General features: G+C 38.7%; 1 protein-coding gene across 1 annotated transcript in view; it reads left to right on the top strand.

Moving 5' to 3' along the window:
* slit3 (slit homolog 3 (Drosophila)) overlaps positions 1–22,816 on the top strand; it is a 672,803-nt gene that overhangs the window by 74,718 nt on the left and 575,269 nt on the right. The window contains 1 exon segment of the mRNA XM_062039879.1: positions 12,535–12,606. Within this exon segment, the coding sequence (XP_061895863.1) occupies positions 12,535–12,606 (72 nt within the window).

Raw genomic sequence — 22,816 nt, 5'->3', positions numbered from 1 at the left:
TCGGCTCAGATCCCACATCAGGGCAAGAAAAAACCCTCAATGGAAACGAGAAACCTTGGAAGGGACCACAGACGTGGGTCAGCTAAGCTGATCCGTGGTCACCTGATAAACTCTCCACGCAGGAGAGAGGGGCAGAGCAGAAAAAGAGACGGCAGATCAACTGGTATAGAAAGAGGTCTATTTTTAAAGGCTAGGGTGTATAAATGAGTTTTAAGATGGGACTTAAATGCTTCTATTGAGGTACCATTCCAGAGTAATGGAGCCCGAATAGAAAACGCTCTATAGCCCGCAGACTTTTTGGAGGCTCTGGGAATCACTAATAAGCCGGAGTTCTTTGAACGCAGACATATGGTGAACTGAACTTTTTTTACTTAAATGTCCTTATTTTTTAAGAAAATGACTTGCTACCTTAGAAAAATAAAAAAATACTGCTTGTTTCTTCTGCAGAAACCTTCTAAAAACACACGTAATGAGCTAATTGGTGAGCTTGGCTCACGGACTGACCCCATTACCTGTGAGTCACTGAAAGTGTTGGTTTTGCAAAGTCGATTATTTGATGATCAAGGCACGCGGCCTGTGGCGAGTCCGCAGACGGCGGCGCACCTAAGACCGCCGTCCGTCATCGAAGGCGGTCCCGAGTCCCAGCTTTGATTGGCGTTTTGACGGAATCATGGCTCCAGATCAGTTGGCGAGTGTCAGGTGGAAAACCCGCTGAGTGGCAGCGACATGTGTACGTCAGCGCAGATTGAACCTGCGATAGCGCGGGCAGGGCGGGGCGGGGCGGCCGGGAATTCACGCAGGGGCGGACGTGATGGGCGAGTCTCACTTTAAAGACGTCTTCAAATGTGCTGCGTCAGAAGCGGGTCAGAGTTCACGGAAGGAAGAGCCTGCGGGGGCAAAGTGTGCATGCTCTTTCAATTAAAACATGTTTGCTTTTGACAGCGACTATGATGAATTATGTGCAAAACAAACCCATGCCGTGTAACCTATGACAGGGGTGCCAGAAGTGCGGCCCGGGGGCCATTTGCGGCCCGTAGCACAATCGTTGGCATTCTAGTATTATAGTTTAGTACACACCTCATCATTATAGTATTTTTAGGTGATATATTGTGCACTTCTTTTCAGGTGTATTTTACTACCCAGTAGGCACAAGACATTGATACGTTGATTATACATACACTACCGTTCAAAAGTTTGGGGTCACATTGAAATGTCCTTATTTTTGAAGGAAAAGCACTGTACTTTTCAATGAAGATAACTTTAAACTAGTCTTAACTTTAAAGAAATACACTCTATACATTGCTAATGTGGTAAATGACTATTCTAGCTGCAAATGTCTGGTTTTTGGTGCAATATCTACATAGGTGTATAGAGGCCCATTTCCAGCAACTATCACTCCAGTGTTCTAATGGTACAATGTGATTGCTCATTGACTCAGAAGGTTAATTGATGATTAGAAAACCCTTGTGCAATCATGTTCACACATTTGAAAACAGTTTAGCTCGTTACAGAAGCTATAAAACTGACCTTCCTTTGAGCAGATTGAGTTTCTGGAGCATCACATTTGTGGGGTCAATTAAACGCTCAAAATGGCCAGAAAAAGAGAACTTTCATCTGAAACTCCACAGTCTATTCTTGTTCTTAGAAATGAAGGCTATTCCACAATATTGTTTGGGTGACCCCAAACTTTTGAACGGTAGTGTACATGTCCTTTAAAAGTGGCTTTGAAACAACTTTGAAAAATAGTTATATTTGTAAATTGAGACAACGTTGGTGTCTGTTGGATCCACGTTTTTGGTTGGGGAATTGACCAAATTTCAATGGTCAAATCAACGTCAGAACCCAACATTGATTAAATGTTGTCAAAAAGCATGTTGTTAAAGTTGTATTTGTTATGTAGAATATTGGTTGGCAAATGACCAAAATTCAATGGTCAAATCAACGTCACAAGATGACATTGAATAAACGTCAAACAGCATGTTTCAACGTTGTATTTGTGTTGTACAATATAGGTTGGAAAATGACCATAATTCAATGGTCAAATCAACGTCAGAACCCAACATTGATTAAACGTTGTCAAAAAAGCATGTTGTTTCAACGTTGTATTTGTGTTGTAAAATATTGGTTGGGAAATGACCAAAATTCAATAGTCAAATCAACGTCAGAACCCGACATTGTTTAAATGTTGTCAAAAAGCATGTTGTTGAAGTTGTATTTGTTGTACAATATTGGTTGGCAAATGATCAAAATTCAATGGTCAAATCAACGTCAAACAGCATGTTGTTTCAACATTGTATTTGTGTTGTACAATATAGGTTGGAAAATGACCATAATTCAATGGTAAAATCAACGTCAGAACCCAACATTGATTAAATGTTGTCAAAAAGCATGTTAAAGTTGTATTTATGTTGTAGAATATTGGTTGGCAAATGATCAAAATTCAATGGTTAAATCAACGTCACAACCAGACTTTGAATAAACGTCAAAAAGCATGTTAAAGTTGTATTTATGTTGTGAAATCCATACATCCATTCATCCATTTCCTACCGCTTGTCCCGTCCGGGGTCGCGGGGGGTGCTGGAGCCTATCTCAGCTGCATTCATATTGGTTGAAAAATGACCAGATTTCAATGGTCAACTCAACATCAGAACCCAACATTGATTAAACGTAGTCAAAAAAGCATGTTAAAGTTTTGTAGAATATTGGTTGGGAAATTACCCTAATTCAATGGTCAAATCAACGTCAGAACCCAACATTGATTAAATGTCAAAAAGCATGTTGTTTCAACGTTGTATTCGTGTTGTAGAATTTTGGTTGGGAAATTACAAATTTAATGGTCAAATCAACGTCAGAACCCAACATTGAATAAACTTTGTCAAAAAGCATGTTGTTTCAACGTTAGGTTTGAGTTGCTCAACGTCAGGACATAAGTCAACAAGTTCTCAACGTTGTTTCAATGTCTGGTCACTGCTGGGTATTGTATTTTATTCATGCTTCTGTGTTACAATGTAAATGTGAAACTCTGTGCACTATTTTTTTAGTTGTTTCTTATATCTGTACAGCAATTTGGCCAACTGGGGTTGTTTTTAAAATGTGCTATATAAATGATCGAACAGAACTGAACCCGGCTCGGCGTCAACTATTTTGTTCCTTGACAAAGGACACCTGTTCGCATGATAACGTTAATATGCTAGCGTTCTTTTTCTTAGCTAATTTTGTAGGTGTACACCTCCAGTCATAGTTTGGTGCTTGATGAATGCTAACGTTAGCAGGCGAGCATTTTAAACACATTTTTTTAGGCCCACACTTCAGAATAGTATATTTTCGTACTTGACGCATGTAACAGTTAGCGATTAGCATACTACATTTTTTTTTAGCTCATTTAGCAAGTGTATGCCGCAGTGTCATTTCACTAATGCTAACTGTAAGCATGCTATTGGTAGCATTTTTACATAGTACTGTTAGCATGCTAACTTTTTTAGCTCATTTTGCTCATATTTATTTTATTTGAAGCTAATTGGTTTGGCTTTGGCTCTTCAGCATTCACTAGGGATGTAACGGTGCGTGTATTTGTATTGAACTGTTTCGGTACGGGGGGTTCGGTTCGGAGGTGTACCGAACGAGTTTCCACACGGACATATTAAGTAGCGTAACGCACGTTGTGTAAACAAGGCACACCGAGGCTTAACACATGGCATGCTAGCAGCTAACGGGCTACGATAGACTGACCATACGTCCTCTTTTCACCGGACATGTCCTCTTTTGCGGAGCTGCCAGGGCGGAGTTTCTTAAATGCCTCAAATGTCCGGCATTCTGAGTTAGGGTTGCGTGTATTTTCAATGTACGTTCAGGGTTAAGAAGGGGTTAAAAACAAAACAAATTGTGTGCGCAGCAGCATTGGTGAGGGAGGGGCAGAGAGAGAGAGAGAGAGAGAGAGAGAGAGAGAGTTATGATAAACGCGCATGCGTCGCCAGGCTCTGCTTTTTATCCATAGATTTATCAGATTAAATTTTGTATTATCTATAGCAGGGGTGTCAAAATTGTGCCCCGGAGGCCATTTGCGGCCCACAGCTAAAGTTTCAAAGGCCCACGGCACATTCTAAAAATACTATTAAAATAAACAAAAACATAAAAGTGAAATAAAAAAGCTTAAAGGTTAAATTTAATTTAGAAGAAGTTGCAATGTTGACTAATAAAGCAAAGCTTTTTTTTTTCTTTCAAACTGTCATTACTCAAAACATAATATTGAATCAAAATCAGTGTTATTATGAATTATTGACCTATCCAAGCTTCCGATTACTTCACATCAAATATTACACTAACAAAAATATTTTTGGTGGAAGATTTTGCAAATTTGGTAAATAACCCACAAATTTATATTTTGTTTTCTTACTGTACCGAAAATGAACCGAACCGTGACTTCTAAATCGAGGTACGTACCGAACCAAAATTTTTGTGTACCGTTACACCCCTATCATTCACACAGAATTTCTACTCAAATGTTATTTTGTAGTTCCTTAAAAAAATCTATATTTTATACTCGTTTTGAATTTGAAAACTAGCAAAATGGCCCCCGCATCCTTTGACTTGTCAGCCTGTGGCACTGAGTGGAAAAAGTTTGGGCACCCCTGACCTGTGAGTGAGTAGTGAAAGGTTTAACCCATTCATAACCGAAAACGGTGATTAAAATGCCTTCGCCGACAGCCCCTCTGATGCCGCTGAGGTTAAAGGTGACGGGTGAGGAGGACGCATGATTTATCGCGCCTCAACGTGAAAAAGATGGAGCTTATCTCGTCTTCTGCCCAGGCGAGGACATCCATCTTTGTCCACACGTGAATATAACATAAATCACACACATCACAGGGGCCCGCGCTGGGGCCCCCGAAAGTCACGGTGTGTCTAATAAAGTTGTAACACACCCCGAGTGCTTCCAGATTGTGAGAAGACGCGTGTCATTATTTGATGAATCACTGGAACTGATGTCCATTTCCACTTTCGACATGAAGATGGCGACAATTGTCAAAGATTAAATGCAGGGACCCTAAGCAGAATTTTATTTTGAGCCCCAAGTTTTCAGATTTTTTAATACAAAAATAATAATAATAATAATAATACCTGGGATTTATATAGCGCTTTTCTAAGTACCCAAAGTCGCTTTACATGTTAAAAACCCATCATTTATTCACACCTGGTGGTGGTAAGCTACTTTCGTAGCCACAGCTGCCCTGGGGTAGACTGACGGAAGCGTGGCTGCCAATTTGCGCCTACGGCCCCTCCGACCACCACCTATCATTCATTCAACATTCTTTCACCGGTGTGAGTGGCACCGGGGGCAAGGGTGAAGTGTCCTGCCCAAGGACACAACGGCATGGTAAGAGGCGGGGAGCGAACCTGCAACCCTCAGGTTTCTGACACGGGTGCTCTACCCACTACGCCATGCCGCCCACAAAAATATTATTATACTGTTTAAATCAAACTTGGTTCTAATTTAATGCATGTTTTGTACTAGAGTGTATCATGTTTTTTTTTACATAGACAATCAAAACAAATCTGTAGAATTTATGGTATAATGTGGGCAGCTGTGGTTGCCAGGAATTCACCGTAAAAAAAAATACGGTCATGATCTATATGACCTTGAATCCGTTCATTTTACAGTTAACTGTTTTGCTTACGGTAAATTACTACGGAAAAATGTATAGTTATTGTTTATTTTTTAGCTTAAATGTTAAGTAGGAACAAGATACTTGATGCTTTATTTGTCATAGCACTCAAAATACAACGAAACTTGTCTAAGAAGGTTCTTATTCATCCAGGTTGTTGGCATCTTAGGGCATTTAATCCATCGCAACTGGACTGTTTGGTTTGTCTTAGAAGTTTTTTCTTATCCAATTAGGCTTCATCAGTTCATGCTCATAGACTTGGATTGGTCAGATCTAGTCTAGTGGCTGGTGCCAATACTTCAGTAGGCTTCATCAGTTTGGGCTCATAGACTTTGATTGCTCAAATCGAGTCTTAGACTTGGATTTGTCAGATCTAGTCTCGCAGCTGGTTCCAATACCTCGGTAGGCTTCATCAGTTTGGGCTCATAGACTTAGATTGGTCAGATTGAGTCTTAGACTTGGATTGGTCGAATCTAGTCTAGCGGCTGGTGCCAAAACCTCAGTAGGCTTAATCAGTTTGGGCTCATAGACTTAGATTGGTCAGATCTAGTCTAGTGGCTGGTGCCAATACCTCAGTAGGCTTCATCAGTTTGGGCTCAGACTTAGATTGGTCAGATCTACGCTAGCAGCTGGTGCCAATACCTCAGTAGGCTTCATCAGTTTGGGCTCCTAGACTTAGGTTGGTCAAATCGAGTCTTAGACTTGGATTGGTCAGAACTAGTCTAGCGGCTGGTGCCAATACCTAAGTAGGCTTCATCAGTTTGGGCTCATAGACTAGTCTAGCGGCTGGTGCCAATACCTCAGTAGGCTTCATCAGTTTGGGCTCAGACTTAGATTGGTCAGATCTAGTCTAGCGGCTGGTGCCAAAACCTCAGTAGGCTTCATCAGTTTGGGCTCATAGACTTAGATTAGTCAGATCCAGTCTTAGACTTGGATTGGTCAGATCTAGTCTTAGTCTTGGATTGGTCAGAACTAGTCTAGCGGCTGGTGCCAATACCTCAGTAGGCTTCATCAGTTTGGGCTCATAGACTTAGATTGGTCAGATCCAGTCTTAGACTTGGATTGGTCAGATCTAGTCTAGCGGTTGGTGCCAATACCTCAGTAGGTTTCATCAGTTTTGGGCTCATAGACTTAGATTGGTCAGATCGAGTCTTAGACTTGGATTGGTCAGAACTAGTCTATCGGCTGGTGCCAATACCTCAGTAGGCTTCATCAGTTTGGGCTCATAGACTTAGATTGGTCAGAGCCAGTCTTAGACTTAGATTGGTCAGATCTAGTCTAGCGGCTGGTGCCAATACCTTAGTAGGCTTCATCAGTTCGGGGTCCTAGACTTAGTAATGTCAGATCTAGTCTAGCAGCTGGTGCCAATACCTCAGTAGGCGTCATCAGTTTGGGTTCATAGTCTTAGAATGGTCAGATCGAGTCTTAGACTTGCTTAGTTAAGACAAAGTTGCACATGTTCCTGGCACACAGAACACCACAGGGGACAATGAGGCTATCTTGGGGAATTAGCCATAAAATTATGTTCAATGATGGAGCAGGAAGGGGCTAGGAATACGTTTGCGGTAACATTTCACACAAAGCCCCGTGCCATTCATTTATTGACATTTTTCCACGCGCTTATTCACGCTAAATGAGAACCGTGGGGCCCCTCTAGAGCGTGTGACCTGTCTTCTTGGACTCCCTTTCCAGCGGCGGGTGAAAGTCGGGGTCTTGTTATCAGAATCCCACAGGTTCAAAGGTCAGTGTCTGTGTCTTCTCCGCTGTGGATTCTATTTTTTGACCTTATGACCTTTAACACTCCACACATATTTTGTCTCTGAGGAACCAATACATCTTTTGGTCCCAACCTTTGTTGGCCTGCTTTAATTATGAGCATAGAGGGAGGAGGCGTTTGGATGTGTGTGAGTACTTGTAGTTTTTAAAGTTTATTTCGAACATACATAGACTTACGATAAAATCAACAATAAACAAGCTTGTCGGGATGAAATATTCTGTGTTTTTTCCTCACCTAACGTATAGACTTACAATATCTATATGTTACCTATTTCCATTTATGCATGACAACATATCTGAATCATAGTAATTACTATCAGTTTTATCAGAACATGGTACGGTAACTAGAATTTGCCATTCCTGTAGGAATTGTGGTTGAATGCCCTGTGTGCGCAAACCGCTGATAAGTGAGAGTGAAACTGAAATGCTTGAATGTACAGGGTGAGTGGAGTGTTTGGATGGTGGAACCGTTCAAATCGGGGGAGAAATGCGGGATATGGAGAGTTTTGCCTGTTTCCCATTCATTGTCAATGGGGAGAACATTCCGGTAAAACCGCGATTTTTGGGAAAGGGAAAACATGTTTTTCGAAATCGGAAGAGTAATGTGGGTGGATGATTAAATGGTCAGAATGGGGTTTAAAAATGGCGCAACATTTTGAGATTTTAGGGCATTGAAGAACTATGAATATGTCCATTCATTTGAATGGGACTTTCCCGGAAATTTGAACATTTCGGGAAAACCGGACGTTTTTGAAAATATTGATACGAGCACAGATATCCTAGATGATATGAATGGGTTGGTGTTGCAATTTTTGGAATCGGTAACATTTTTTTGACCTAGTAACACTTTGAATTGACTGTATCCCTTGCAGACTGAATTGATATATATTGTAGGAACCAGAATATTAATAACAAAAGGAAACAACCCTTTTGTGTGAATGAGAGTGGGAGTTTTTTTTGGGTTGGTCCACTAATTGTAAGTGTATCTTGTGTTTTTTATGTTGATTTAATAAAAGAAAACAAAAAACAAACAAAAAAAAATGATTTGAGAATTGGAATTTTGGGAAAACTGGGAATTTTGACAGGAAAAAAATAGGAGTATTTGTCGTCCCAACTAAGAGGAATGTTTTGAAGGTGGAAAGGTCAAAAACGATTGAAAAATGGGCACTGTGAAAACTTTCCAGAAAGAAGGGAAAATAAGGCTTTGTAAAACCGGGTTTTCTGGGAATCCCTGGAATTTTTTGGAACTTGGAAAATGATTGTACTAGGTAAGTGGAGTGTTTGGATGGTGTAACGGTTCGAATCAGGGGAGACATGTTGGATATGGAGAATTTTGTATATTGCCCATTCATTGTCAATGGGGAGAAAATTCCAGTAAAACCGGGAATTTTGGGAGAGGGAAAACATGTTTTTTGAAATCGGAAGAGTAATGTGGGTGGATGATTAAATGGCCAGAATGAGGATTAAAAATGGCGCAACATTTTGAGAATTTAGGGCATTGTAGAACTATGAATATGTCCATTCATTTGAATGGCACTTTTCCGGAAATTGGAACATTTTGGGAAAACCGGACATTTTTGAAAATATTGATACCAGCACAGATATCCTAGATGATATGAATGGGTTGGTGTTGCAATTTTTGGAATCGGTAACATTTTTTTGACCTAGTAACACTTTGAATTGACTGTATCCCTTGCAGACTGAATTGATATATATTGTAGGAACCAAAATATTAATAACAAAAGGAAACAACCCTTTTGTGTGAATGAGTGGGGGAGTTTTTTTGGGTTGGTCCACTAATTGTAAGTATATCTTGTGTTTTTTATGTTGATTTAATAAAAGAAAACAAAAAACAAACAAAAAAAAACTGATTTGAGAATTGGAATTTTGGGAAAACCGGGAATTTTGACAGGAAAAAAATAGGAGCATTTGTCGTCCCAACTAAGAGGAATGTTTTGAAGGTGGAATGGTCAAAAACGATTGAAAAATGGGCACTGTGAAAACTTTCCAGAAAGAAGGGAAAATAAGGCTTTGTAAAACCGGGATTTCTGGGAATCTCTGGAATTTTTTTTAACTTGGAAAATGATTGTCCTAGGTAAGTGAAGTGTTTGGATGGTGTAACAGTTCGAATCAGGGGAGAAATGTGGGATATGGAGAGTTTTGTATATTGCCCATTCATTGTCAATGGGGAGAAAATTCCTGTAAAACTGGAAATTGTTTTACAAGACAATCTTGCGTCTCCAAATACAACATTGGTTCTGTTGCTGATGTGTTTTGCGATATAATTTGTAATTAATGACCATGTGGTCAAAGAGAGATACTTGTACTTTCTCATGCACTCTCAATTATTATTAAGTATATAGGTTCAGAACACATCTTTTTAATCAGGCTTTTTACTGATCATGTTAAACCCTAAGGTTATTCTCGATTTATTTTATTGCTATTATTACTACTATTATAATTTAAATTTTCTATTTTTATTTCTTTATTGTATATTTTTAATTCTTTTTCAAAACATATTTTAATTTAAATGATTAATATTTTGATAAATTAAGGTGGCGTTTTAACCTGTTGTCAACGTGTGTGTGTATTTAATTGTACATTTAATTAATACCAGCGACTCTCCAAATATGGCCTCATAACAAATATGCTAGCTACCTAGAATATAGTTTAAATATTTGTTGAAGAAGCTGCAGTAACTTTACATATCGGGAAACTTCTTTTTCACTTTGTACTCTCTCGCCATCAGGGCCTGCCGGTGATAAGTGCATTTAAAGGTTGCACATGATAACCTGAGGGTCATGATCACAGGAAACCCCACAGTCTCCCCTGAGTCTGACCTTTGAACCCATCATGAATCCCAATCAATCATTCACATTGAATATGCCCACATCCTCCCCTGTAGGCCAGTGATTCTTAACCATGGGGCAAGCGCCCCCTAGAAGGCCACCGAAAATATATTTCTCTCAGCTGTGGTCCGTATGGGCTCGGGTGTAAAACACTTTTCCACCACGTGTGGCAGTAATGACAATATCACACAAACAGAAGAAGTCTGTAGCTAAAGTCATAGAGAAATGTGTTAAGCGCAAAAATTATGACTAAAGTGGCTACTTTTGGACAGTTTAGTTAAAATACATATATATTATAATTATTCACTACTACTTTATTTAGAAATGATTTTAGCACTAAATAAATGTTTGTACATTTAATTTTTGTATCAGAGCACTTTGTTTACGAGTATTTATTATTGTATCAGCCTGATCTTAGCCTTGATGATAATCTTTGCGTTTACCACATGCTTTAATATCGTTTGACAAGGTGTATCCTGTTAAGCTCTAAGTAGGTTAGATGTAATTACAAAACCCAAAAGCAGTGTTGTGTAAATGGTAAATAAAAACAGAATACAATGATTTGCAAATCCTTTTCAACTTATATTCAATTGAATAGACTGCAAAGACAAGATATTTAATGTTCCAACTGGAAAACTTTGTTATTTTTTGCCAATATTAGCTCATTTGGAATTTGATGCCTGCAACACGTTTCAAAAAAGCTGGCACAAGTGGCAAAAAAGAGTGATAAAGTTAAGGAATGCTCATCAAACACTTATTTGGAACATCCCACAGCTGAACAGGCTAATTGGGAACAGGTGGGTGCCATGATTGGGTATAAAAGCAGCTTCCATGAAATGCTCAGTCATTCACAAGGACGGGGCGAGGGTCACCACTTTGTGAACAGATGCGTGAGCAAATTGTGCAACAGTTTAAGAACAACATTTCTCAACCAGCTATTGCAAGGAATTTAGGGATTTCACCATCTACGGTCCGTAATATCATCAAAAGGTTCAGAGAATCTGGAGAAATCACTGCACGTAACATAGAATGCCTGTGACCTTGGATCCCTCAGGCGGTACTGCATCAAAAAGAGACATCAGTGTGTAAATGATATCACCACATGGGCTCAGGAACACTTCATAAAACCACTGTCAGTAACTACCGTTGGTCGCTACATCTGTAAGTTCAAGTTAAAACTCTACTATGCAAAGTGAAAGCCATTTATCAACAACACCCAGAAACGCCGCCGGCTTTGCTGTGCCCGAGCTCATTTAAGATGGACTGATGCAAAGTGGAAAAGTGTTCTCTGGTCTGACGAGTCCACATTTCAAATTGTTTTTTGAAACTGTGGACGTCGTGTCCTCCGGACCAAAGAGGAAAAGAACCATCCGGATTGTTATAGGCGCAAAGTTTAAAAGCCAGCATCTGTGATGGTATGGGGGTGTATTAGTGCCCAAGGCATGGGTAACTTACACATCTGTGAAGGCATCATTAATGCTGAAAGGTACATCAGGTTTTAGAGCAACATATGTCGCTTCAAAAATAAATAAATATGTTGCAATCCAAGCAACGTCTTTTTCATGGTCGCCCCTGCTTATTCCAGCAAGACATTGCCAAGCCACGTGTTACATCAACGTGGCTTCATAGTAAGAAAAAGTGCGGGTACTAGACTGGCCTGCCTGTAGTCCAGACCTGTCTCCCATTGAAAATGTGTGGTGCATTATGAAGCCTAAAATACCACAACGCAGACCCCCGGACTGTTGAACAACTTAAGCTGTACGTCAAGCAAGAATGGGAAATAATTCCACCTGAAAAGCTTCAAAAATGTGTCTCCTCAGTTCCCAAACATTTACTGAGTGTTGTTAAATGGAAAAGCCATGTAACACAGTGGTAAAAATGCCCCTGTCACAACTTTTTTGCAATGTGTTGCTGCCATTAAATTCTAAGTTAATGATTATTTGCACAAAAAAACAATTAGTTTCTCAGTTGGAACATTAAATATCTTGTCTTTGCAGTCTATTCAATTGAATATTAGTTGAAAAGGATTTGCAAATCATTGTATTCTGTTTTTATTTACCATTTACACAACGTGCCAACTTCACTGGTTTTGGGTTTTGTATTAAATCTGATTAAAATCAAGAGTAAGATTACTAATTCACTGTTAATATTTGAGTAGAACAGTTGGGTGAAGAACCCCTGCTGCATACTGTATTGTTTATTTGTCGTACTCTGTATGAATTATTCATTTCTTCTTTCCTACATTTCAGCCGTCTGAACAGAAACAAACTGACTCTTCTCCCAGAACTTCTCTTCCAGTCCAACCCCAAACTCGGCAGACTGTAAGTACACCTGCGTGGAACCGCGCCTCTTCGTTTTCTTGTCTTGCTTCCTGATGTGCAAAGGCGCTGCTCGCTCTTTGGTGGAGAGTTTGAGTGCGGCGCTCGGTGCACAAACATGTTACGTGTTGTGTGGCGACTTTGGGACTTTGGGAGATGAATAGTTTGCTGGGAATTTAGTTTTTTTGCCGGGGAAATATGCGATATGGGAGTGTCGGCTCAGGTCTGACCTCCCATAGGTGCTGTTCCCCCGCCATCTTTGCTGAATCCTCTGATGAAGTCACATGGGGGTCAACGTTGTAGCATTTTTTGTGGGGCTTTTGATTGTGTGTGTCCACAATCACTTTTGATTATATACTGCAGGCGTGTGTGTGTGTGTGTGTGTGTGTGTGTGTGTGTGTGTGTGTGTGTGTGTGTGTGTGTGTGTGTGTGTGTGTGTGTGTGTGTGTGTGTGTGTGTGTGTGTGTGTGTGTGTGTGTGTGTGTGTGTGTGTGTGTGTGTGTGTGTGTGTGTGTGTGTGTGTGTGTGTGTGTGTGTGTGTCTGCATACTAGTGATATACTGTACTGTCTATTCATGTGCAAGGAGTGGTCGGGAGAGGAAATACCACCGCCAGGATGTTAAACTTCTCACCTCCGTTTTTTTTTTTTTTTACCACTTTGGAGACAAGATACTACTTTTTATTACAAAGGAAAATGTGAACTTTGCAGCGAATTAGTAAATCTTAGAATTAAATCGTAGATTGTCTACAGAACAACCCTAAATGTGGCCCATCTGGTGGATCCCGTGTGAGAGGATAATAAAACAGTACCAATCATACAAAGCAAGAGATATATTATTGTTTGTTTAATGTAACATTAATTATTGAACAGCTGTTATTGTGGTATGCACTCTGACATGTGAGTGGAACTGAAATGCCTGAATGTCCAGGGTGAGTGGAGTGTGTGGAAGTTGGAACGGTTCGAATCACTTGAGAAATGTGGGGTATGGAGAGTTTTGTATATTGCCCATTCATTGTCAATTGGGGCAAATTTCTGGTAAAACCGGGAATTTTAGGACAGGGAAAGCATGTTTTTTGGAAATCTGTGGGTTTAAAAATGGCGCAACATTTTGAGAATTAAGGGCATTGTAGAACGATGATAATGTCCGTTCGTTTGAATGGGAAATTCCTGGAAATTTAAAAATTTCGGGAAAACCGGACATTTTTGAAAATATTGATGCTAGCACAAATATCCTAGATGATAGAAATGGGTTGGTGTTGCAACTTGTGGAATCGGTAGAAAAATGTTGACGTAGTAACAGTTTGAATTGAGAATGGGTATTTCGGGAAAACCGGGAATTTTGACAGGAAAAAAAGGAGCATTTTTCGTCCCAACTAAGAGGAATGTTATGAAGGTGGAATGGTCAAAAACGGTTGAAAATGCTGACTGAAAACTTTCCAGGAAGGGGTGAAAATAGGACTTTGGAAAATCGGGAATTCCTGGAATTTTTTTTTAACTTGGAAAATGATTGTCCTAGGTGAGTGGAGTGTTTGGATGGTGGAACGGTTCGAATCGGGAGAGAAATGTGGGATATGGAGAGTTTTGTATATTGCCCATTCATTGTCAATGGGGAGAACATTCTGGTAAAACCGGGAATTTTGGGAAAGGGAAAACATGTTTTTTGAAATCGGAAGAATAATGTGGGTGGATGATTAAAAGGTCTGAATCGGGTTTAAAAATGGCACAACATTTTGAAAATTTATGGCATTGTAGAACTAGGAATATGTCCATTCATTTGAATGGGAATTTCCTGGAAATTTTAAACTTTCTTAAAACCGGTCATTTTTGAAAATATTGATACTAACCCAAATATCCTAGGTGATAGGAATGGGTTGGTGTTGCAACTTTTAGGAATCGGTAGAAAAATGTTGATGTAACAGTTTGAATTGAGAATGGATATTTTGGAATTTCGAGAAAACCGTGAATTTTGACAGGAAAAAAAAAGAGCACTTTTCGTCCCAACTAAGAGCAATGTTTTGAAGGTGAAATGGTCAAAAACAGTTGAACAATGCAGACTGTGAAAACTTTCCAGGAAGAGGTGAAAATAAGGCTTAGGAAAACGAGGAATTTTGGGAATTCCTGGAATTTTTTCGAACATGAACTGTTTGGATGGTGGAACGGTTCGAATTGGGAAAGAAATGTGGGATATGGAGAGTTTTGTATATTGCCCATTCATTGTCAATGGGGAGAAAATTCCGGTAAAACCGGGAATTTTGGGAAAGGGAAAACACGTTTTTCAAAATCGGAAGAGTAATGTGGGTGGATGATTAAAAGGTTGGAATTGTGTTCAAAAATGGCGCAACATTTTGAGAATTAAGTGCATTGTAGAACTATAAAAATGTCCATTCATTTGAATGGGAAATTCCTGGAAATTGGAACATTTCAGGGGAAAACCGACCATTTAAAAAAAAAAAAAAATATATATATATATATACTATTACAATAATCCTATATGATATGAATGGGTTGGTGTTGCAATTTTGGGAATGATTAGAAAAATGTTGACAGTGCGCCTAATGTAAGGAATGAGTTTGTTTGAGCTTAATCACCTCGAAGCTATTTTATTTGGTACATGGTGTAATGATAAGTTTGACCAGTAGATGGCAGTCAAACATAAAAGATAATTGTAGGCCGCACCGTTTGATTTGCTTCAATATAGGAGTATTGTGGTGTGTGTGTGTATAAGGTAAGACATATCTGGCGATTTGTTCCGCAATATTATGCAAAAGCTATTTATGTATTTGGGATCTGCATAAATCCGAAAAAATTGTGCGCGTCCACCTTTGTAGTCTGTGCCGACACCGTAGTTGATAAGCTTATTAGTTTTCTCTAGTAGGACATATCTGGTGTTTTGTTTCGCAATATTATGCAAAAGCAACTTTTCTTACCTTCTGGTACCTGCAGATCTGTATTTGGGATCTGCATAAATCCTGAAGAACTGCGCAAGTCCGCCTTTGTAGTCCGTGCCGACACCGTAGTCGATAAGCTTCTTCTTTTTCTCTATCTTCTTATGTTGCCATTTCTAAAATAAGGTAGTGTAAAGTTCTTATATCTGTCAGTAAACTCGCCATGAAAGCGCTAAAACATACCGGTGTAGTGAGTTTACATTATTCACCCAGGGAACTTTAGTTGTTAGAGTTCCGGTCGGGCAGTTTTTCACGGGTGTTTTTTCCAGATGAGGAGATGCTGCTCCGTTATTGATTGAAGTAAAGTCGGAATGTCATTAAAACAGTTAGCGCCATCTTTTGACACGTCTTCCACTCCCGTCCTTGCAACAAAGATGACGGGAAGAAGACGCTGTCGAAGGTGAGCCACGTAAATAAGACCGCCCACAAAACGGCGCAAAGCGGGTTGAAGATGATCTGTAAAACATCATCTATGCAACATTTTGACCAAAGAACCACCATTACATGTTATGTAGACCACAAGGAAGTCTTTTACATTTACAAAAAAATAATAATAATATGACTCCTTTAATGCCGAAAAAAGATCAAAAATAGATAATTTATCTGCAGTGCGCCTTGTAATCCGATGCGCCCTATGGTCCGGAAAGTACGTTATTGCCGTTTTGTAGTTTTGCTTTCACCCTCCAAATACACAGACTTGACGGTGCAAAACAAAACAGAATAAATCTCCTTTTTGACGACTTTTATTCAGAAGTGGTCTTTCCCTTACTGCGTTTCTAAAGCCGTAAATTCGAATGCATGGAAATTGGTTGATTTATATCCGTCCCAACTAATCCCCGGTGTTAGCGGGAAAGGACCCAGAAAGTCCAGAAACTCTGGCCCGGTATGTTTGCGGCGAGGTGTGATGTGCAGCTGCAGGCGGCGAACCTGAGCGTGACGGCGGGAGGGGGAAGCTGTCATGTACGTCAGCTGCGGCTTCCAGTCCAGGCGCTCTGGCCCGCACGCTTTCACGTGTGCTCGCCGTGTTGACTTTTCGGCCGTCCTGTTCTCGTTGAGTGACGGTCTTATTTCCTCCGCTGCCTGGCTTAGCGTTCCCCTTAAAAGCCCTAATTGAACTGGAAAGGCCTCCATTTGTCACCAGTCAAATATGGATCCCGGTCGGACTCGCAGAGCGCTTGGAAAGAGCGCAGAGGGGAAAGCACGCTTCCAAACTTAACATTATAAATTTCATGTTCTTCATATCCCGACTTTGCCATCAGCACAAACTAAATTACAGTGTCTGGACTGCTTCTACTGCCCTTTATTTTCTTTCTTTCCATTTTTCCCATCTTTCGCCCCCATTTTACGGAGCCTTTTATCCAGCCTATGTTTCTTTTTTTTTTTTTTTGGTGCTTTTCAGTCAAAGCATGAACGTGCACAATGATCGCATTGAAATAGTCTTTTATGATCTCTTGGAAAGGAGGAAAAGTCAACATTGTTGATGACTTAGTGCAGCCCTGCCAATTTGCAAGTAAGTAAACACAGACTGATATTGACACCCACGTCGTATATCATGTATAGTACAATGAGTGAGTACAATACCGTGCATTTCTTCCAGAAATGCGGCTTATAACCTGAGGAATTCAAATGAAAAATAAACAGAATTAAAGCTGCTAGCGAATCGGCATATAATATAATTTTCCACCACAATGGTGTCGATATTATTGGGACCCTGGTTTTTACAGGGAAGAGTCGTTCCAGATGATTTTATTGTTGAATGACTAGAATAGGTTGTACTACTACTGTGCAGCAAACCTATTTAAGTATGCAGATATTACCGCTAAAAGCATAAAAAACTAAACTCTGCGATAAAATCTATTTCTATACTTTATCAAAAAACTTTGAGTACCGTATTTTTCTGAGTATAAGTCGCTCCGGAGTATAAGTCGCACCGGCTGAAACTGAATAATAAAGAAGGAAAAAAACATATAAGTCGCACTGGAGTATAAGTCACATTTTTGGGGGAAATGTATTTGATAAAAGCCAACACCAAGAATAGACATTTGAAAGGCAATTTAAAATAAATAAAGAATAGTGAACAACAGGCTGAAAAAGTGTACGTTATAAGAGGCATAAATAACCAACTGAGAACGTGCCTGGTATGTTAACGTAATATATTATGGTAAGAGTCATTCAAATAACTATAACATATAGAACATGCTATACGTTTACCAAACAATCTGTCACTCCTAATCGCTAAATCCCATGAAATCTTATACGTCTAGTCTCTTACGTGAATGAGCTAAATAATATTATTTGATATTTTACGGTAATGTGTTAATAATTTCACACAAGTCGCTCCTGAGTATAAGTCGCACCCCCGGCCAAACTATGGAAAAAACTGCGACTTATAGTCCGAATAATACGGTATACGTTGGTCGCGTTCTAAGACATGTTAAACCATCGTATGCTCCAGACGTCGTTATACACGGCAAAACATAAATATGCCTCGTTTTTGCTCGGGTAAAGGTTGCATTTCATGATTTAACTCTGGGTCTACTGCCATGTTTGTTGTTGTTGCAAGTGTCTACTGCCATGTTTGTTGTGGTCACAAGTGTCTACTGCCATGTTTGTTGTTGTTGCAAGTGTCTACTGCCATGTTTGTTGTTGTCGCAAGTGTCTAGGGACGGCGTGGCGAAGTTGGTAGAGTGGCCGGGTCAGCAATCGGAGTTGCTGGTTACTGGGGTTTAATCCCCACCTTCTACCATCCTAGTCACGTCCGTTGTGTCCTTGGGCAAGACACTTCACCATTGCTCCTGATGGCTGCTGGTTAGCGCCTTGCATAGCAGCTCCCTCCATCAGTGTGTGAATGTGTGTGTGAATGGGTGAATGTGGAAATACTGTCAAAGCGCTTTGAGTACCTTGAAGGTAGAAAAGCGCTATACAAGTATAACCCATTTATCATTTACTGGCATGTTTGCTGCCTTGTTGTTGCACGGGCCGTTTACGAGTGTTTTCCCCCGTCTTTAATGTGCTGAAAGATTCATTTATGATTGTTTATCAAAATATAACAATAGATGTCAACATTGTGTATGTGCTGAAAGAATAACTATAGATGTCAACGTAGTTCATGTGCTGAAAGATTCACTTAGGATTATTAAAATATAACTATAAATGTCAACAGTGTGTATGTGCTGAAAGATTAATTCATGATTGTTGTCGTTATCAAAATATAACAATAGATGTCAACATTGTGTATGTGCTGAAAGATTCATTTATGATGGTTGTCTTTACCAACATATAACAATAGATTTGGATTTTGGATTGTTATCTTTATCAACATATAACTATAGATGTCAACATTGTGTATGTGCTGAAAGATTCACTTAGGATTATCAAAATATAACTATAGATGTTAGCATTGTGTATGTGCTGAAAGATTATTTTATGATTGTTTATTAAAAAAAAAACTGTAGATGTCAACATTGTGTATGTGCTGAAAGATTAATTTATGATTTTGTATCAAAATATAACTATAGATGTCAACATTGTGTATGTGCTGAACGATTCATTTATGATTTTTTATCAAAATATAACTGTAGATGTCAACATTGTGTATGTGCTGAAAGATTCACTTAGGATTATTAAAATATAACTATAAATGTCAACAGTGTGTATGTGCTGAAAGATTCATTCATGATTGTCTTTATCACAATATAACAATAGATGTCAACATTGTGTATGTGCTGAAAGATTAATTTATGATGGTTGTCTTTATCAAAATATAACAATAGATTTGGATTTTGGATTGTTGTCTTTATCAACATATAACTATAGATGTCAACATTGTGTATGAGCTGAAAGATTCATTTATGATTATCAAAATATAACTGTAGATGTCAACATTGTGTATGTGCTGAAAGATTCATTTATGATTGTTTATCAAAATATAATTATAGATGTCAACATTGTGTATGTGCTGAAAGATTCATTTATGATTGTTTATCAAAATATAATTATAAATGTCAACATTGTGTATGTACTGAAAGATTCATTTATGATGGTTGTCTTTATCAAAATATAACAATAGATTTGGATTTTAGATTGTTGTCTTTATCAACATATAACTATTGATGTCAACATTGTGTATGTGCTGAAAGATTCATTTATGATTATCAAAATATAACTATAGATGTTAGCATTGTGTATGTGCTGAAAGATTCACTTAGGATTGTTTATCAAAATATAACTATATATGTTAACTGTGTATGTGCTGAAAGATTCATTTATGATTGTTTATCAAAATATAACTATAGATGTCAACATTGTGTATGTGCTGAAAGATTCATTTATGATTGTTTATCAAAATATAACTATTGATGTCAACATTGTGTATGTGCTGAAATATTCATTTATGATTGTTTATCAAAATATAACTATAGATGTTAACATTGTGTATGTGCTGAAAGATTATTTTATGATTGTTTATCAAAATATATTGATTATCAAAATATAACTATAGATGTTAACATTGTGTATGTGCTGAAATATTATTTTATGATTGTTTATCAAAATATAACCATAGATGTCAACATCTATGCTTTACAAAACAAACATGGTTTTCAGAAATACAAAGAATATAAAGATAATACTTAAATAAACAAAAAAATAATACATGACAAAAGTTAATCAAACAAACCTTTAAGAAGGTGATCACCGCAAACTCGTGCATTCTTCCACTCTGCTCCCTCGGACTGGTGTTTTGTGCTACTTTTCTCGTTTTTCGTAAAATCTTGCACTATTTTGCCCTTCTTGATTACCTCTCGAGAAACTCTGAAGAAATGTTATATCCTTTTCGGGATTTGAACCATTCCAACAGCCTAAAAAGCAAAGTAAGCACAGGGCATTTTTCTTTGAGAAATGCAAAACGTCGCCCAGAACGCTATAGGCCAAAATCCACTTTTGATTCGTAGTCTGTTTTGTTTTTCTTTTAGATCATATTAAATTTGATATGTGTGTTAAAGTACGGTATCTCTTCCTTTACTTGTGACTATGTTATGACTTTTATGGAAAACTGGAGCAAAACCTGTGAAACACTAAATTTAGCTCAACTCCTGACCTCTGTGCTTCTCATTCAACGTTTATGTCAGTGATTTGTTCAAATATGTTGACTGCTTGAAAGTTGCACGAGCAAAAACCTCTGCGGAAGCAAAATTGTAAGATTTGTGGAAGTTCTGGACGTTGAAGCAAAGACGCAGCGGGAGGCTTGGACGGAAGGAGACAAAGAGTTGCCGTTGGTGGCTTTCTGGTTTCTGGGTTCCTAACCTTCCTTCCACCCTTGGCTGGATATTAAATGATGGCAGCGTGATAGGAATTACCTCTCAATCCTCCTGTTGAAGCTCTGTGGTCTGAGGTCTGGAAGGACGAGCCTGAGGGGAAAATACTGGAGCAGCCCTCAAAAGTTTTCGTCCGCTCTTGGATCCTGCTGAGGTAGAAGCAAAAAAAAGTCTAGGTTAGTACGGTCCCTTTATAGGATAGTGCGCTGATTGATGATGAGGATTAGGGGAGGTCATCTCTGAATGAAGGGGTGATGGATCGTGGAGGATCGGACGCCCGGCTGGATGCTCAGCAGGAGGGTCGACCAAAAGTGGCCATGTTGATATAGATGGATGGTGGACTGGAGTCTGCGGGTCCGACTGCGTGCAGTCGTTTCACCCAACATTTGCAGAGAGCAGTCACCAGAGAGCAGTAAGGCAGTAAGTTCCTGGATGTTTACAAAAAAAAAAGAAAAGAAAAAAAGCTTGGTATGAGCTCCTGAAGAGAGTTCCCACTAGACGTTGATGCAACGTTGATTATACATCCATCCATCCGTCCATTTTCTACCGCTTGTCCTTTTCCATGTCCTTTAAAACTGACTTTGCAAAATGGTTGTATTTGTAAATTGAGACAACGCTGGATCCACGTTGTTGGTTGGGAAAATGACCAAATTTCAATGGTGAAATCAACGTCACAAACTGACATTGATTAAACGTCGTCAACAAGCATGTTGTTTCAACGTTGTATTTGTGTTGTAGAATATTGGTTGGGAAATGACCAAATTTCAACAGTCAAATCAACGTCAGAACCCAACATTGATTAAACGTCGTCAAACAGCATGTTGTTTCAACGTTGTATTTGTGTTGTAAAATATTGGTTGGGAAATGACCAAATGTCATACTAACGTAAGAACCCAACATTGATTAGTGTCGTCAAAAAACATGTTTTAACGTTGTATTTGTGTTGTAGAATATTGGTTGGGAAATCACCACATTTCAACTGTCAAATCAACGTCAGAACCCAACATTGAATAATTGTTGTGAAAAAGCCAGTTGTTTCAACGTTGTATTTGTGTTGTAGAATATTGGTTGGGAAATGACTAAAGTTCAATGGTCAAATCAACATCAGAACCCAACATTGATTAAACTTTTTCAAAAAGCGTGTTGTTAAATATAGGTTGGGAAATGACCAAATTTCAATAGTCAAATCAACGTCAGAACCCAACATTGATTAATTGTCAAAAAGCAAGTTGTTTCAGCGTTGTATTTGTGTTGTAGAATATTGGTTGGGAAATCACATTTCAACTGTCAAATCAACGTCAGAACCCAACATTGATTAATTGTTGTCAAAAAGCATGTTGTTTCAATGTTGTATTTGTGTTGAAGAATATTGGTTGGGAAATGACCACATTTCAATAGTCAAATCAATGTCAGAACCCAACATTGATTAGCGTCGTCAAAAAGCATGTTTCAACGTTGTATTTGTGTTGTAGAATATTGGTTGGGAAATCACCACATTTCAACTGTCAAATCAACGTCAGAACCCAACATTGATTAATTATTGTCAAAAAGCATGTTGTTTCAATGTTGTATTTGTGTTGTAGAATATTGGTTGGGAAATGACCAAAGCTCAATGGTCAAATCAATGTCAGAACGCAACATTGATTAAATCTGTCAAAAAGCATGTTGTAACAACGTTGTATTAGTGTTGAAGAATATTGGTTGGGAAATGACCACATTTCAATAGTCAAATCAATGTCAGAACCCAACATTGATTAAACATTGTCAAAAAGCATGTTGTTTCAATGTTGTATTTGTGTTGTAGAATATTGGTTGGGAAATCACCACATTTCAACTGTCAAATCAACGTCAGAACTCAACATTGATTAATTATTGTCAAAAAGCATGTTGTTTCAATGTTGTATTTGTGTTGTAGAATATTGGTTGGAAAATGACGAAAGTTCAATGGTCAAA

The sequence above is a fragment of the Entelurus aequoreus genome, linkage group LG28, assembly GCF_033978785.1.
Source record: "Entelurus aequoreus isolate RoL-2023_Sb linkage group LG28, RoL_Eaeq_v1.1, whole genome shotgun sequence".
In the NCBI taxonomy this organism is placed as follows: Eukaryota; Metazoa; Chordata; class Actinopteri; order Syngnathiformes; family Syngnathidae; genus Entelurus; species Entelurus aequoreus.
Note: the sequence above shows the minus strand (reverse complement) of the source record. Positions and strands in the feature narration are given on the sequence as shown.